Raw genomic sequence first — 17,113 nt, 5'->3', positions numbered from 1 at the left:
TTTAAAAAGCAACTTTTTTTATTTTCCCCCTTAAAAAAAAAATAGAAAACGAAAACCCGGTTTTTCACAAGCCTTAAAAATTTTTTCTTTTTGTAATTGACTTGTTGAGAAATTTACGAAAGCAAAATAAATGCAAATCCACTTATTACGCATAGTTTTTTAATACGTATTTTGATTTTATTTATTTTTTTACTTTCCACACGAGCTAAACAAAAAACTTTATAAATGCAAAATTAACAGAAAAAAACGAATTCATTCAAACGAAAAATATAAAAACTATTTTTAACGAAAAAAATTGCTAAAGAAGAAATACTTTTTTCCCGCCTAAAAATCGTAACATTTCTTTGAAATAAAACCCCTTTTTCTTTTTTAACCGTTTTTGTTACAAAATAGTAAATTGTAAAATTTTCGAGAATATTCTCTATTTAGAAATATATAAATTATATACATATTTTTTGTTATTTTAGTACGAAATTTTTCTCTTCTCGCCCTAATAAAAAAAAATTCTGTCTACATTAATTTTTTTATAAAGCGTCGAAACATATTTTTGAAAAAATATTCTACGTTTTTTGACAATTCTAAGAAAAATGATTAAAACCGGTTACATTTTCACAAAACAAGAATCCTACAATTTTCTTTTAATGCAAAATTCATTTTGTTTTTCGCTTTCAAATTGCCTTGGAATTCAATTCCATTCAGGACGGATACGCATTCTTTTTTGTTGTGATATAATATAGAAAAATATTGTCGATTATTGAAAATCTTAGGCGATATTTTGTTTTAAAAAAAAACGATTTTACGTAGAAGCGATACGTAAAAATATGCGTTTAGCGAAAAATTAGGTCATTTTCATTTCGTTTAGAGATTGAAAAATTCTCACTTGAGAATTACTTTTTTTCATTTATGTAACAAAATTAAAGAAGCTAGTAAAGATTGGACCGCGTTTTACATTTGAAATGAAAAAACAGGAAAAGAAGTTCTTTTTTTTTAAGATTCGACAACAACGACGACGAGAAAATTTCGATCCTGCGCTTTTTGTCGATGATGTTGTCGATCTTCTTGATGTGTTTGAAGACTCAAGTAATGTTGAACTTAATTTTTAATCATCATTCACTTCAATAGGAATGCTGGTTGTGAACGTCGGCGTTTCGAGTTCCTCGTGTTTTTTCAGCTTCATGCTCTGAAATGATATTTTGTTTAATTTAATGCGCCTAGGAAGGTATTTTTAATATTAAAACTAGATTTAAAAGTTCAGTAGTTTAATAGTAGATATATTCGTTTGTTAGGATTCATTGTAAGTTGAATAATCTTCAGTAATGTAAATTGTCACTAATTCATTTTTTAAAATCCCAATGTTTCATAAATTAATCATCAGTAATGTAAATTATTACTAACCCTCTCTTTAAAATCTTATTATTGTTAAAATACTCTTCAGTAATGTAAATTGTCACTAATTCCTTTTTAGAATTCCATTGTTACTTAAATAAATCTTCAGTAATATAAATTGTTAATAATCCCCTTTTTAAGTTCCTATTGTTACTTAAATTAATCTTCACTAATGTAAATTGTTACTAACTCCTTTCCTAAGATCACATTGTTATTCAAATAAACCTTCAGTAATGTAAATGATCCAAGCCACCTTTTGAAGATCCCACGGTTGTTTAAATAAATTTTCAGTAATGTAAATTGCCACTAATCCCTTTTTTAGAATCCCATTGTTATTTAAATAAATCTTCAGTAATGTAAATTGTCACTAACCCCCCCACCCCCTTTTATGTTCCCATTGTTATTTAAATTAATCTTCAGTAATGTAAATTTAGACTAACCCCCTTTTTAAAATCATGTTATTATTTAAATAAATCTTCAGTAATGTAAATTGACACTAATCCCCTTCTTAATGTCTTATTGTTATTTAAGTAAAACTTCAGTAAAGTAAATTATCACCAACCTTTTTTCTAAGATTTTTTAAGATCCCATTGATGATGTTTAACTAAATTTTCAATAATGTAAACTGTCACTAACCCCCTTATTAAGATCATATTTTTAAGTAAGTCTTCAGTAATATCAATAGTCACTAACCCCCTTTGAAAGATCTGATTGTTATTTAAATAAATCTTCGGTAATGTAAATTGTCACTAACCCCTTTTTATAATCTTATTATAATTTAAATAAATCTTCAGTAATGTAAAATGACACTATGTCCCTTTTTTAGAATCCCAATGTTGCCTAAATTAATTTTCAGTAATGTTTGTACTCCTTAATTTTATTTATTTTTTTTGCAAAATAGCACAGCCTACAATCAGATGATCTTAACTGGCACTAGTGCTTACTGTTAAATACAATTGTCAAAGAGTACTTTGTTCTTATGCATGTGTTTTAAATAATTATAAAATTTAAATAGTGTAGAATTATAGAAATCGATTTTAGTATTGTTCGAAAAATTATCATTAAACAAACTAGTCATTCGATGTGAGGGAGAGTGATAACTGGCGGAGGTCGAAGGCAAAGTTAAGACAAATGGTTTGTTAAATTTGTCATTCAATCGTGGAAATTTGAATAATAGACGTTCAATTAATTGTCAGGAATCGATGATGTTTATTAAAGTATATATAAATTTGCATTGAATATGAGTGCGTCTATTTTGAAGAGTAACATTGAATTCCTTGCAAAGCTCAATATATGGGTAACCACGCTCACGATATTGATGGTGAAGAAGAAGATAGCAATATTTTAAAAAAACTTTTTGTATTTTCTCAAGGTACTCATTTTTTTCGAAATGTGGATCCCATATATGTGGTACGTATTCGGTTTTAGGTCAGACAAGTGAGTTAAAAAGGTCTTTAAGAACTTTTATATCTTTAAAGTGTTTTATATTACTTGAAATCATTCCTAAGGTTTGTGAGGCCGAGTTGTAAACAGAAAGGTCGTTAATGTAAAGGCCCAAAAGACTTGGACCCAATACTGACCCCTGAGGAACGCCTGAGGTCTCTATATATGGAGTAGATGAGAAACCTTCATATTCAACTATGTTTTGTCTTTTTAATAAATAGGATTGTAATACCAGAATAAGATTAGTGAGTCAATCTAAAAGGGTAAGTTTATCAAATAAAATTTTGTTAAAATCTTCAGTAGTATAATGGTCAGTACACCCAGTTTTAATGTGTATGTGTTTAATAATATAGTGATTTATACCCTCTAGGTTTAAATTAAAATCTTTGGTAGTATAATGGTTAGTACACCCAATTTTAACGTTTATGTCTTCAGTAGTATATAGTTGTTTATACCCCCCAATTTTTATATTAAAATCTTCAGTAGTATAGTGGTCAGTACACCCAGTTTCAGTGTGTATCTGTTTAACAGTATAGTGATTTATACCCTCTAGGTTTAAATTAAAATCTTCAGTAGTATAATAGTCAGTACACCCAGTTTTAGCTTTTTAGTGTCATTTATATAAATCTTCAGTAGTATAATGGTCAGTACACCCATTTATAGCTTTTTAGTGACACTCTTATAAATCTTTAGTATAATGTTCAGTATCCACTTTTCGAGGATTTTTTGTAAATATTTCTTCAGTAGTATAGTAGACAGTACCTCTCCTTACAGAAAAAATCTTTGGAATCGGACGAAAAAATATGTCACTAATTTTTATCCTCTCTTAATTTAGCATAAGATTCATAAAACTAATTGTAAGAGTTTTTAAAAATCGTGCACATGACTCTTTTCTTCCGATCCCTAATTTTTATATTCGCACATTCTTTCAGGAGTGTCGAGATCAAGAACGTTTTTTTGATAATCAAATTATCTTAGTTACATGACTCTAAACTCATTTCTGTACCTGTTGTAGTTTATAGTGATTAATAATGTCCTGATCAGCGGGACAACTTTGTAGAAATGCATCGAGCCTGTACATATGATGCATATACCGCCAAAGGTGTACCAAAGTCTCGGGAATTTCAAAATTAACGAAATATTTCCCAGCGACCCTGATGTGCTGTAGGCGCGGCATCAATTCACAATCAAAGCAACACATTGTGTCGCCTGTCAAAAATCGTGTTCCCTTTCGTCCAAGGTGCTCATCTATTTTACGTAGGTGTGTCATCAACGATGAATTCATTGGATCAACATCCTTATCTTTTGAAATTAACAACAATTTCAACTTCTGCAATTTGAAAGAAAGAGAAAGAATAATTAGTAAAAATTAAAAATTCAATTATCCACTTCTTAGAAATATAAAATATAACTCACGCTAAAAATTGTCTCCACTAATGTGGCAACCTCCTTGTCCTGAACAAAAAGATTATGTCCACCTGGAATAACTTTCATGATGTGTCGTTCAATTTTTTCATTCTCAAGAATAGCGTCACCGCGATCAATTAAAATTGGCGGTGGCGTCGCTTGGAAATTGGTGCGAAAGTCTGGCGGTGGTTTTTGCATGTCTACAGTTGTGACCTTCAGCGAAATTGTCTTTAATTCAGCGAGTAGATAAAGATCCATGAAGTACTCCTGACAGAAGAGACAAGCACCTTTTCGGCGACCGTCTATCGTCGATGCCTGCAAACAAAAAACGGGAAGATAATTTAATTTCGTTTCCATTCAATTTCTTCTATTTAATTATCTCCATGCTAAAAAATGTATTGATAGCATTTTTTCAAATATTTTTTAAAGAAACCATATCGATCAAGTAGAAGTTCATAAAATTCTCAAGACAGGAGAAAAAACTTGAAGGTAAAGCTATTATGTCGAACAGCGAGTAAACGGTATCAGTTCTCTGATAATAATATTCAAGGTTAAAATATTTACTAAACGGAAAAGCAACTAATGTTAGAAAGAAATATTTTACTCCTAAGAAATTATTTCGCGAGAAAAAACAAATTTTTATGGAAAGGTAAATTTTTTGTTTGCATAATAAAGCGCAAATTCGACCGAAAATTCAAATACTTTTCGTTCTTGATGATTAATTTAACGAGTGTACAATGTTTTCTTAACTCGATGACGCACAAAACAAGCTCGTCCTCTACGTTTGGATCTAGTGGTCGGATTGCGCAACCGACGAGAAAGTCAAGGCCCGCAAAACACTTCTGTCGTGCAGCAATAGTCAATTTCCTTCGATGAGTCAAGGTTCGATTCTCGTGTGAATTCTTTTGGTCAAGGTACGATTAATGTCCGTGTCCCAACTTTTTTTTCACTTTGAGTCTGGTCAGTTCCTCAAAATATTTTTAAACTTCCAAATGAAAACCAAATAAAAAGCGGTTTCAAATAAATAGATTTAGATAGACATAACAAATGTTTATAGACCGAATTTTTTAATTACAATAAAAAATGGGAATGTAATTAATTATTCTAAAATTGCAATATGAAATGAAGAAATAGTTTTGCTACTCAAGTACTTGAACTTTTTTAAAATTAATTTTTGTTCAACAAAAGAATGATAAAAATGTTTAATAAAAAGTTTGGAACATGTCTAGAGAATATTAAGCGATGGATTAAGTGTTGAGCTCATGTTTCCGTCTCCTCTATCTATATATCGGAGGTTAATGATTTTTTTGAGTGTCTACTATATTGAGGGGGATTTAATAAAATGCACGTGGCACCGAACGTGTCTAAGGAGTATTACGAGGAATGAATCGTTAATAGCTTCGATTTGTTCTTGAGCTTGAAAAAACTGCGGGCTTTAAAACTAAATACCCTTCTAGAATAAAACATCAACAAGACTTACAAACAGAAACCAATTTTTTAAAATAAGGAATATAATTTTTAAAAAAATTTTAATATAAATACAATTAAACAAATTTCTAAACTTTCGATAGAATACCAAAAGAATTTAAAATAAAATCAAATAGGTGCTTTTTATTTTTACTCGGTTTAATCATTAAAATGATTGAATTAAAAGTTAAAGTAAATTGAATTAATTTAATAAATGTTCTAAATATGTTAAAAAGGATTTAGTCGTTTAAACCATGAAGATTTTATCAAACAATACCTTGTCGCTTTTAGTAATGGAGGTATTAAAGTTCATATGAAAGGTGACTCACGCACCAGCGACTGGTGAAAATTACAAATGATATTTGTCCCTAGAACCCTCCTCCTCCTCCCCCCTAGGGTAAGAAAACGACTCGCTGTAAACTTTAATATTTTAAATGTCAGGCAGAAGAATCCTGCCAAAGAGTTCCGCCACATTTTACCTACTTTTCTACTAACCTTTCCCTATTACGAAACATGAAAAATAAGTTAGAGGCATCCTACTTTTCTATTGTTTAAAATATATACAAATTTTACTTATAAGAATTAAGAAATTTCAAATCCTCTATTTTTTACAAAACAAAAAAATAAGGTAACACACTTTTTTCGATTTCATTGTAAGTTGAATAATCTTCAGTAATATAATAGCCAGTACTCCCATTTTAGAATTTTATTGTGAGTTGTTTAATCTCCAGTAATATAATAATACAAGTTTTTCTATAATCCATTGTTATTCAAATAAGTCTATAATAATTACACACTTTTTTTGGATTTCATTGTAAGCTTAATAATCTTCAATAACGTAAATTGTCACTAACTCCTTTTTAACGATTTCATTTTAGGTTGAATAATCTTCAGTAATATAATAGTACCCCCTGTTTAGATGTTTATTGAAAGTTGAATAATCTTTAGTAATATAATGGTCAATAACCCCTTTGAAAAATATTATTGTAAGTTGAATAATTCTAAGTTATATAATAGTTACAACTCTTTAATTTAAAATACAAATTATAATTTTGATAAATCTTCAATAGTATAATGGTCAGTATTCCTTTTTTGGAATCTGATTGTTATTTAAATTAATCTTCAGTAATGTAAGTTGTCACTAACCCCCTGTTTTAGATCCTATTGTTGTTTAAATAAATCTTCAGTAATGTAAATTATCATTAACCCCCTTTTTAATATCTTATTGATAGTTTAATTAATATTCAGTTAAGTAAATTAGCACTAACCCCTTTTTAGAATCCCATTGTTAATTATAATAATCTTCAGTAATGTAAATTGTCATTAACCCCCTTCCTAAGATCTCGTTGTTATTTAAATAAATCTTCAGTAATGTAAATTGTCACTAACCCTTTTTTTAAGATCCCATTGCTATTTAAATAAATCTTCAGTATGATAAATTGTCACTAACCTCCTTTTTCAGGTCTCATTAATAGTTAAATAAATCTACAGTATAATTGTGAGCATTTGCTTTTTAGTTATTTTGTTAATCAAATTAATCTTCAGTAGTATAGTGTTCAGTATTCCCTTTTTGGGATCTGATTATTATTTAAATAAACCTTTCGAAATATAAATTGTCACTATTCCAATTGTTAGCAATTGGCATTAGCAAACCGAAGTTCATTTTTAGTTAAATAAATCTTCAGTAGTATAATGATCAGTACCCCCACCCATTTTTTCTCCTGGAGACTTCGACTTTAATAATCGTCTGTAATTTAATAGCCAACACCCCCCTTTTAAGGTTTCTATGAAGGCTTCTTCTTTTTAAATAATCTTCAGTAGGATCAGTATCCTTCCCGGAGACTTTTAATCAAATAATTTTTTTAATAGCAGATTCATCACGAGTGTGTACCTCCAGTTAAGTCATCCCCTCATTATAAAAGAACACTATGCTTCTGTTTCTGGTTTTTTCTCAAGAATAACATTCCTAACAATTATTTCCCCGCATTGTTAGTAAATCCCCGATTTCCTCAACGAATTTCAAAGAATTGTTCGATAGATCATGCTACTTTGATGTCTCAATGTTGGTTAAATTGCAACATCGCTAACAGTTTCGCTGTAAATTCCTCGTCCCTCGCATTTATTCCTGGCATTGGTTGTTCCGCGTGTTCTATGGCCTTCGAAATCCAACTCCCGCTGTCTTTGCATTTTTCTCTCAACTATCGACATATCGCAAATTATTTTTAATAATGAAAAAAATTGTTCTACAAGAGGTGAAAAAAATTACACGAATTCGTTTTAGCCGATACCAATAAAAAGAATTTGTGAAGACAATATTAGTATAAATTCGTTTGTGCTAATAAAAAAGATGATGATGATGATGATTAACGGATAATTAAGGTTCATACACGATGGGAAGAGTCGTGGAATAGAAAGTACAAATGAGTTTTCAAGAGAAAGAGAATATTTTATCGAGTCAGGACAAAACGCCATTTAGAAAGGAATTTGCTTTCATACAAACAAGAATGCTTTTAGAAAACTAGACTTGTAGTTCCAGTATATGACACTTGTTTCCCTTTTGGAAGAAAAAAGAAATTTGAAGGATAAAAAAAGCACCGGGGAAAATAAATACGAAATTTTGTTTTCTTGCTTGTAAGTTTGGTTACAATATGTACTCAAGTTTTATGCGAATCTAATTAAAATCGATATAGGGTACATTGACCGTGTGTGATAAACCGACTTAAAATGAAATAGTCACCATGAAACCATTTATGGTGCTGTTACCCTTTCCGAATGAGATCATTCTAGAAACTTCAAGTTAAATTACTAATTCATAAATCATTGTTAGTTTCATTAAACTTGATTCAATAAATTAACTTGAAATTTTTAATTTAAAGTTCTTGTGAAACGATTATTTTTCTAATATTAAATTACTTTCTTCTATTAAAAGAATAGTTTTTAGCCTTATCAGTTAATTTTCTTTTTATATGAGAATTGATAAGGAACAAACGCACTGATAATTTTAAATAACAAGTCTAATATTAAAATCAAAGAACCATCTTAATTAACTTCATTTTAATTTTTTAAGGCAATTGGAATACATCTGAATGATTTCAAAAAATGACATAACCATTTATCTGAACGTATTTCATAATTTAAATTCATTTTCAAAGATAAGGAATAAGTATTTATTGATAAGAATTAAATTTTGAAGGTTAATTGTTAAAGTTGTTCAACGATAAACCAGAAACTTATTGATAAGTTGAATTTAAATTTAATGATAATTTAAGAGTCTAGTTTTCTATATTTAATTTGGAAATCGAACTCAAGAATCTTGTGATTTATTTCTAAACCTTGTAATTCCATAAGAAAAGAAAAAGTGAATCCTGTCCTTTCATAGAATTAAAAAAAAAAATAAATATCTTCCGTTGACCATAACTCTGACCTGTACATTATTTTCAAGGACAAGCGCAATTTTTCTTTACTGAATCTTTCGATACAATAAAATTGTAATTCCTTACAATTTTTATCATGTTTTCTTAAAAATTATTTACAAGACTTGTTTATGGTAAAGTAAGTAAACTTAATACATTTATAAAATTAAAAAAAAGATTTAAAAAATTTGAAAAAGGGGATTAATTAGAAAAAAGTAATATTTAAAGATGAAAAGTGATTCGGATTTGTCGATGACAACAGTTTCCGCCCGGTGTGTGAAGTTACGCGCGTTAGTGTTAAACACGTGATCGCTTAGGCTAATTTATATTTATCAATGACGCTCACATATCAATTTGTAACTCTCGTTCTTTTGTAAACAATTTTCCAAAATGCAAATTTGTACAAGACAAATGTAGTAAAAAATATGAATCTATCCGTTTCACTCTCAAATTTTTGGCACCCGTTCAAAAATTGATAATTGAAAGCACTTATGTAAAAAAAGAAGCAGTGACGTCTGAATGAATTTTTGAATTCGAAAAATAAAATAATTCACCTAATTGTTCAAACAGATTCTATCCTCTAAGAAATTTTGTTAATCTCTTAAAATAATTTTCAAAAAAACTTGATATTTTTAATTCTTTCTAAACTTTTGATACATGAGAACAAATATTACAAATTTAAAACACGTTTTCGAGGACAATGATTTTTGTTCGATTTTATTTGCCCAGCACTTGGGAGAATATTTACAAACGAAAGAAAAAATTATTTAACCACGTGAGTCACCAAGGAAGTTTATTTGCCGGTTAAACGAGCGTTTTTCTACAAGATGCCCTCAGTTAATGGAGCGAAGAAGTTTTAAAGGGGAAGAGAGAGGGAGGAGAGTAAGTCCAGCCACTAACGGTACGAGGAGTATATGGAGATTTCAAGGAGGATCCGAACGTCCCACGTGACATACTTAAAAAAACCTGGTTGCAAGGTCAGGTGTTTTATATTCTAACGGCCCGGAATAATTACATTAATACTAAAAGTCATTTCAGAAAAAAATTATAAGTCATTTATTATTATTACTATTATTATTTAATAAAACGATTTCTAATAACAGTCGTTTCCTTTCAAGTTTCTAATTAAATTATCTATAATAATGATTAGAATAGTCTATTAAAGTTTAGGAACCTAATTTTTTTAGAGGTGCAGAGAGCACCCCTGCTACAAAGGGAATTATTTAAAATAGCTTTAGTAGTATAATAGTAAGTACCCCCTTTAGGGTGGTATCTTGTTAAATTGTCTTTAGTAGTATAATAGTCAGTACCCCCTTTAGGGTGGTAACTTATTAAATTGTCTTCAGTAGTATAATGGTCAGTACCCCCTTTAGGGTGGTAACTTATTAAGTAATCTTCAGTAGTATAATAGTCAGTACCCCCTATAGAGGTGGTAACTTATTAAATAATCTTCAGTAGTATAATAGTCAGTACCCCCTATAGAGGTGGTAACTTATTAAATAATCTTCAGTAGTATAATAGTCAGTACCCCCTTTAGAGGTGGTAACTTATTAAATAATCTTCAGTAGTATAATAGTCAGTACCCCCTTTCGAGTGGCATATTATTAAACAATCTTCAGTAGTATAATGGTAAGTACCCCCTTTAGAGTGGTATCTTATAAAGCAATCTTCAGTAGTATAATGATCAGTACTCCCGTCTTCTGTAGAAATCGGTCCTGAAAACAATCTTTAATATCAATGAAAAATGTTACATATTTTTATAAATTTATACAAAAATAATAATAGTTACAACTAAAATAAAAATTTTCATCTTTTTAAAGGAAAAAAACATTTTTCCTCTTTTATAAACCATGAGAACTTCTATTACTTCTATAATTTGAATATAATAAAGAATCATTGTTTAATATTTTGGTGGGAGGAGATAAAGAAGGCGGCGTTGAGGAGAAAAATAGAAATAATAAAATGAACACTCACGGTTCATGAAGAGAGCGTTTGAGGAAAATGAGAGACAAGACGTGATTGTATAAGCGAGACGAGCCCAGATGTACAGTTAAGCAAACGAAATGCGCACACACGAGCGGTGACCCAATACGCGTTCGACATTTCTGGCACGTACTAAATGCATAAATTCATATTTATTTTATTTTTGCTTTTAACGTTTATTTGACCTTTGAACCTAAAAAAAGTATATTAGCCGCGCCCCGTGAATAATTTTTGAATTAGTAAAAGAAGAAATTTACAACAGGAAATGATTATTTCCTGAAAATTGGACGGAAGGAGGAAAAATAATAATTGTCCGCAGAAATACTGGATGAATGAAAAGACAATGACCCTCTTTAAAAAAAACTGGAAACCGGTCATGATTGGCTCTCGATTTTCTACTCCCTTACTTTCTGGACAAGTTGAGAGAGTAAAGGAAAGGTACAAAACGACTTCTTTTTTTTCTGTCACCCAGTGAATCGAGTCTTATTTTAGTGAAATTGCTTTTCTTTTAAAATAAGCGCTTCCGAAGAATCGAAGTTGTTTGAGATTTATTTTTAAACACCCCCCGAGGAATCAAGCAACTTTTTCTTATTTCCTTTCAATTTAACTCGACATTTCTTTTTTGAGTCTTAAATTATTATTGTCAGCTGTCTAGTAAATTTTTTAAGAAAGTAAAATTGTTTTAAAATAAAAATTTATAATAACTAATAAAAATATAATTACAATATATTATTGTATAATATTTTTAATTATTTAACTTGCATGAAATACCAAAAAGGGGGAGGGGTACTATTTTGGTACTAAAGTTTATTCAACTTGCAATAAAATACAAAAAAAGAGGGAGGTACTAGTATATTACTGAAGATTATTCAACTTACAATGAAATCCCAAGAAATTGGTACTAAGTACCATATTACTGTTGATTTATTTAATTAAGAATGGTATTCGTAGAGGGGGTAAATATTCCATTAGAGTATTGACGAGTTTTTTCAAAATTTTTTTAATAAAAAATAATTTTTTAATCTAAAAATTTAGGATTAAAATTTTTACAAAAATTAAATAAATTGTTTACCTTAGACACTTAACAAGATTTTTGTTTTATTACGGAAACCGAGTGCAGTTGATAATCGGATAGGAATTTTATCAAAATTAAGATTGTCAGTTAATGAACGTTCATTATTATTATTATTTCTTTAAACTTTTTAAAAAAGAAAACCCAAGAAGTAGGCCAGGCGGCAAACAAAAGATAAATCGTTGAATGAAGAACAAGATAAATCTTAAACAATGTTTGAAATAAACGATTGTAAATGAAAGATACGTTAATACATATGAATTATAAAGTAGCATCAAAATACTATTGCACGCTGTTAAAAATTTCTTTTTTTGAAAAATTAGGCTCTATGAAATTTCAAAAATTGAGCACGTTTGCAAAAATAATTTTCTGTCAAAAAAATCTAGAATTAGTTATTCAAAGAAAATGTTATCGACTTTGTACGATTTTCAATTTTAGTTATTAAAAAAATTGCTTTATTTTTCAAATTGAAAAAAATTTTGAATTAATTTTTGATATTAGCAAACAAAATAATTGCAAAAATTACAATAAATTGATATAAAAATCCAAAAATTGTTCGACTAATTATGATTCCATAACGAACTAAATTCTTGCAAATTATTTATCCAAAAATTTGAAAATAATACATTAGTCATTTGAATGATTTTATCAAATTTTTTTTAAATAATTGAATTCTTTCGAGAAAATGTAATTATATTGCATTGAAAATAATTGAATTCTCGCAAAAAATATTATTTATAAAAAGAATTAAATACATCTAAAAAAAGGTTCTTAGAATTTTTGAAAATAATTTAATTCTTATCAAGAATTTTATTAAAAATTTTTTAAAAATAATTGAATCTTTTCGATTATTTGAAAATATAAAATTTTTAAATTTGCAAAATAATAAATGGAACAGTAACATTTACTGTAGTAATTAATAATTATTACATTTATGATTATAATCATAAGAATGTAAAAAACAAAAATTATAATTTATCTTTAAAAAATGGTTCATTTATATTATTTACATGTTTATAAATATTTTCATTATTACTTGATAATGAAGTCTTTGCATATTTTTTTCAAAAAATTAATGAATTAATTTTTTAATAAAAGACTTAAAATTTTGAAAAGTGAAATGACAATTATACCAAAGATTACATTGATTTTGTTGAATGGAAAACAATTGCAATTTAAATGTAACAATAGAGTAAATTCATTGCATTCAAAAATAAAATATCATTCGGAAAAATAAATTTTAGGAATAAATAATTCGGAAAATTGAATTAAGAAAAAGTAAATATTCAAACACGTTCACGAGGAATTTACAATTAGGAAAAATGTTGGAATTAAATGAACGAATTTAAATTCTTCGTTAAATACTTTAATAAAAATAAAAAACTATTTTTTTTCGGCAATGTAAGAATCACCGTTACTTTTGACATGGAAATAAAAACAAAAGACAGCTGAGCAAAGAAAATTGTTATGTGTTGGACGCCAGTATGAAGCTGTTTCGGCAACACTGGACTTGATTTTGAAATGAGAAAGAGAGAGAAAGAAAGAAAGTTAAAGTGGAAAGAAAGAGAGAGAATGTAACGATGTTTTAAAGTGAAACGCTGAGTTCAATTCCTCGAAATTTCCACGAAAAATAGAAATAACGACAGTTGAATTTAAAAAAAAGAAAAACTTCCCCGAAACCGGAACTAGTTTTTTACCAAAAGGTGAATGATCAAAGCGGAAAAAGAAAATTGAAAACGAGGCGTTTCCACGCCCATTTTAATGTACGAAAGAAGGAAAGAGTAAGAGAGAGAGAGATAGAGAAACGAGAAGTTCGCACACATACGCAACTGTTTTTTTTTCGGCAAGTCTGGAAACTTACCTTAATGATTAATTCGATCTCGGGAACAACATGATTCGATGTTCCATTCTCGTGACCGTCGTCCGCCATTTTTTTATCTTGATTATAATTTTTTTTGTAAAATCTCGTTTTGTTTTTTAAGGGAAAAGAAATTGATTTAAAGGCACTTTAACGGCGTCCAAGTGAACGCAGACTGTTCGCGAATATAGGTAAGGTAGGAGACGAGAAAAAAGCACACACACACGCACACAGTGTTGATTTCACCTTGTTGCACGATGGAAGCTCATGGAACACTGAAAGCGCGCGCGGGGGATACAACGGTTGTGCTGCACTAGCGCCACGCAAGGCGGAAAAGTCAACTACAGGGATGGGTTGTTCATTTGGTTGTTGGGCATTTACACTTACAGTCGTGCTGATCGAATAGATCACGTTTAGGCGCTTATTTTATTTCAATAAACAGAAACGACAATTTTTTTTACTTTTACTTTATTTTAATTCTAGAGAATATTTTACTTTTATTTTGTTGTATTCAATTTCCAATCTATTATATTATTATATCAATCTATTATAAATTCTAAGGCAAACGCTTCACAAGATTTAAATTCTAAGTATATTAACCTAAATTCTAAATTATTTTATATTTAATTATATTTCACGCAAAATAAAAATTATTACAATTTGTCATAACAATAAAAATAATAATAATATAAAATTATTATTAAGATTAGCAAAAAATAAAATTATTGCTTATAAACACTGTTTTAAACTGTCAATAAAATAAAATGTTTTTAATTGTTTATCAAATTGCTTTCAAATGTTAATAAAAGTTAAATCTTTTTAATTGTTTATAAGAAATTCAAATTGTTTTAAATTGTTAATAATGTTAAACCTTTTCAATTGTTTATAAAAAATTCAAATTGATTATAAAAATTGTTTTAAACTGTCAGTAAAATAAAATGTTTTTAATTGTTTATAAAAATTGTTTTCAATTGTTATAAAAGTAAAATCTTCTTAATTGTTTATAAAAATTGTTTCTAATAGTTAATAAAGTAAAATGTTTTTAATTGTTTATAAAAAATTCAAATTGTTTGTAAAAATTAATTTAAATTGTCAATAAAGTAAAATCTTTTTAATTGTTTTCAATTAATTCAACCAGTTTATAAAAATTGATCTAAATTGTTAATGAAGAACAATCTTTTTAACTGATTATAAAAATTGTTTTTAAATCTTAATAATGTAAAATCTTTTTAATTGTTTATAAAAATTGTTTTTAATTGTTAATAAAATAAAATATTCTTAACTGTTTATAAAAAATTCAAATTGTTTATAAAAATTGTTTTCAATTGTTAATATATTAAAATCTTTTTAATTGTTTATAAAGATTGTTTTCGATTGTTAATATAATAAAAAAAAATTTTAATTGTTTATAAAAAAATAAAATTGTTTATAAAAATTAATTCAAATAGTCATTAAAATAATAAAAATTAATCTAAATGTCAATAAAGAATAATCTTTTTAACTGTTTATAAAAATTGTTTTTAATTGTTAATAAAGTAAAAATTTTTTATTATTTATAGAAAATTAAAATTTTTCAAAAAATTATTTTTTAATTGTCAAACAAGTAAAATCTTGTAAATTGTTTATAGAAAAAAATAGTCTGCGAATAGATAATTAAAAAATTTGTTTTATTGTTAATTAAAATTTTTCTAAATTGTCAATAAAAATATTTTTTATTATTGTCTATTAAAATTATTTCTGATTGTTAATAAAAATTTTTTTAAGTTGATAATTGTTAATAAAAATTCTTCCAAAAATGTTAATAAAAAAAAAATATTCTGTATAATTGTTAATAAAAAAATTAATTAATAATTAAATAAATTCTTCTAAATTGTTTATAAAAAATTCTTTTAAATTGTCAATTGTTAATAAAAATTCTTCTAAAGTTAATAATAAAAAAATGCTTCCTAAATGTTTAAATAAGAAATGTTGTCAAATTGTTAATAAAATTAATTCCTCTTAATTGTTTAAATTCCTTGAGTTTAAATTTTTCATAAAAATTCCTCCAAAATTGTCGATAAACTAAATTTTTCTTAATTGATTACAAAAAAACGTTTTAAATAGTTAATTGTTAATAAAAATTCTTCCAAAATTGTTAATAAAAATAATTCTTTCTAATTGTTTACAAAAAATCCTTTTAAATTGTTAATTGTTAATAAAAATTATTTAAAATTTTTAATAAAAATTATTCTAAATTGTTTTAAAAAATAATTCTATTTTTGTTATTTAAATTAGCTCGTAATTGTTTATAAAAAATTCTAATGTCAATTGTTAATTAAAAGTTCTTTTTAATTTTTTATAAATACTTTTTTTAATTGCTAATAAATATTTTTGGAAAAATTTTGGTTTTTTTTCCTCTAAAATAAATTTTTTTTCTAAAATTACCTTTTTTTTATTAATATTTTTAAGAAAAGGGAAAATAATTTTTTTTTGAAGGGAAAAAAATGAGACTCAAACATTTTTACATTGTATAAGGTTATTTTTATTATATCTTATGTACATTCAACATCGTCTTGACAACACCATTAGGAAAAATGTTTTCGAGTCATTCAAACAAACAAACCAACAGAAAAAAAATTTTTTTTTTGTTCGTCGACAGTTTTTTTTCACTATTATATACTTTACGTTCATTATTTTCTCTTTCACTCTTTCTATCTTTCTCTCTCTCTCTCTCTCTTTCTCTCTTTTTCTCTTTTTCTCTCACTTTTCTCTTTTGTAATTCTTTTATTTATTAATTTTTTTTGTTTTTTTTTATTTTTAAATCTTCTTTATACAATAATTATTTCAAGACACGACCAAATCGCGAAAAAATCATTCTTGGCTCAGAATATTTCTATAATACTATATTTATTATAAAATAAAAAAATTGTTCTTACGTTTTTTTTTCATGTTTGTTTGGGCAAAAAAACGTATTTTATTTATTTCTCTTTTTTTTCTTGTTAAGCGATGTACACCGGACGGTACCTGTTTTTTGCTATTAAAAAAAAATAATAAAAAGTAAAAAAAAGTCTCAAAAAAAATTTTTTTATTATTCCCGAAGCAGGT

General features: G+C 27.1%; 1 protein-coding gene across 1 annotated transcript; it reads right to left on the bottom strand.

Moving 5' to 3' along the window:
• Positions 1 to 489: 489 nt before the first annotated feature.
• Positions 490 to 14,324, bottom strand: LOC122503608 (chloride intracellular channel exc-4). The gene is made up of 4 exons (XM_043614205.1): positions 14,033 to 14,324; positions 4,246 to 4,551; positions 3,836 to 4,159; positions 490 to 1,180 (listed from the first exon to the last, which is right to left on the bottom strand). Exons 1-4 carry the CDS (start codon positions 14,099 to 14,101, stop codon positions 1,100 to 1,102), a joined length of 780 nt encoding a protein of 259 aa, XP_043470140.1. The 5' UTR covers positions 14,102 to 14,324; the 3' UTR covers positions 490 to 1,099.
• Between the last annotated feature and the right edge of the window lie 2,789 nt (positions 14,325 to 17,113).

The sequence above is a fragment of the Leptopilina heterotoma genome, unplaced genomic scaffold (genome assembly GCF_015476425.1).
Source record: "Leptopilina heterotoma isolate Lh14 unplaced genomic scaffold, ASM1547642v1 Lhet_265, whole genome shotgun sequence".
Lineage (NCBI taxonomy): Eukaryota > Metazoa > Arthropoda > Insecta > Hymenoptera > Figitidae > Leptopilina > Leptopilina heterotoma.
Note: the sequence above shows the minus strand (reverse complement) of the source record. Positions and strands in the feature narration are given on the sequence as shown.

Bases quoted from the DNA above. Each gene is read 5' to 3' on its own strand.
- LOC122503608 (XM_043614205.1), bottom strand. From the start codon at position 14,101: ATGGCGGACGACGGTCACGAGAATGGAACATCGAATCATGTTGTTCCC. The intron at 4,160-4,245 runs GTGAGTTATATT...TTCAAATTGCAG, and splicing joins TAGTGGAGACAATTTTTAGC to AAGTTGAAATTGTTGTTAAT. The intron at 1,181-3,835 runs GTACAGAAATGA...ATATCATTTCAG, and splicing joins ATCACTATAAACTACAACAG to AGCATGAAGCTGAAAAAACA.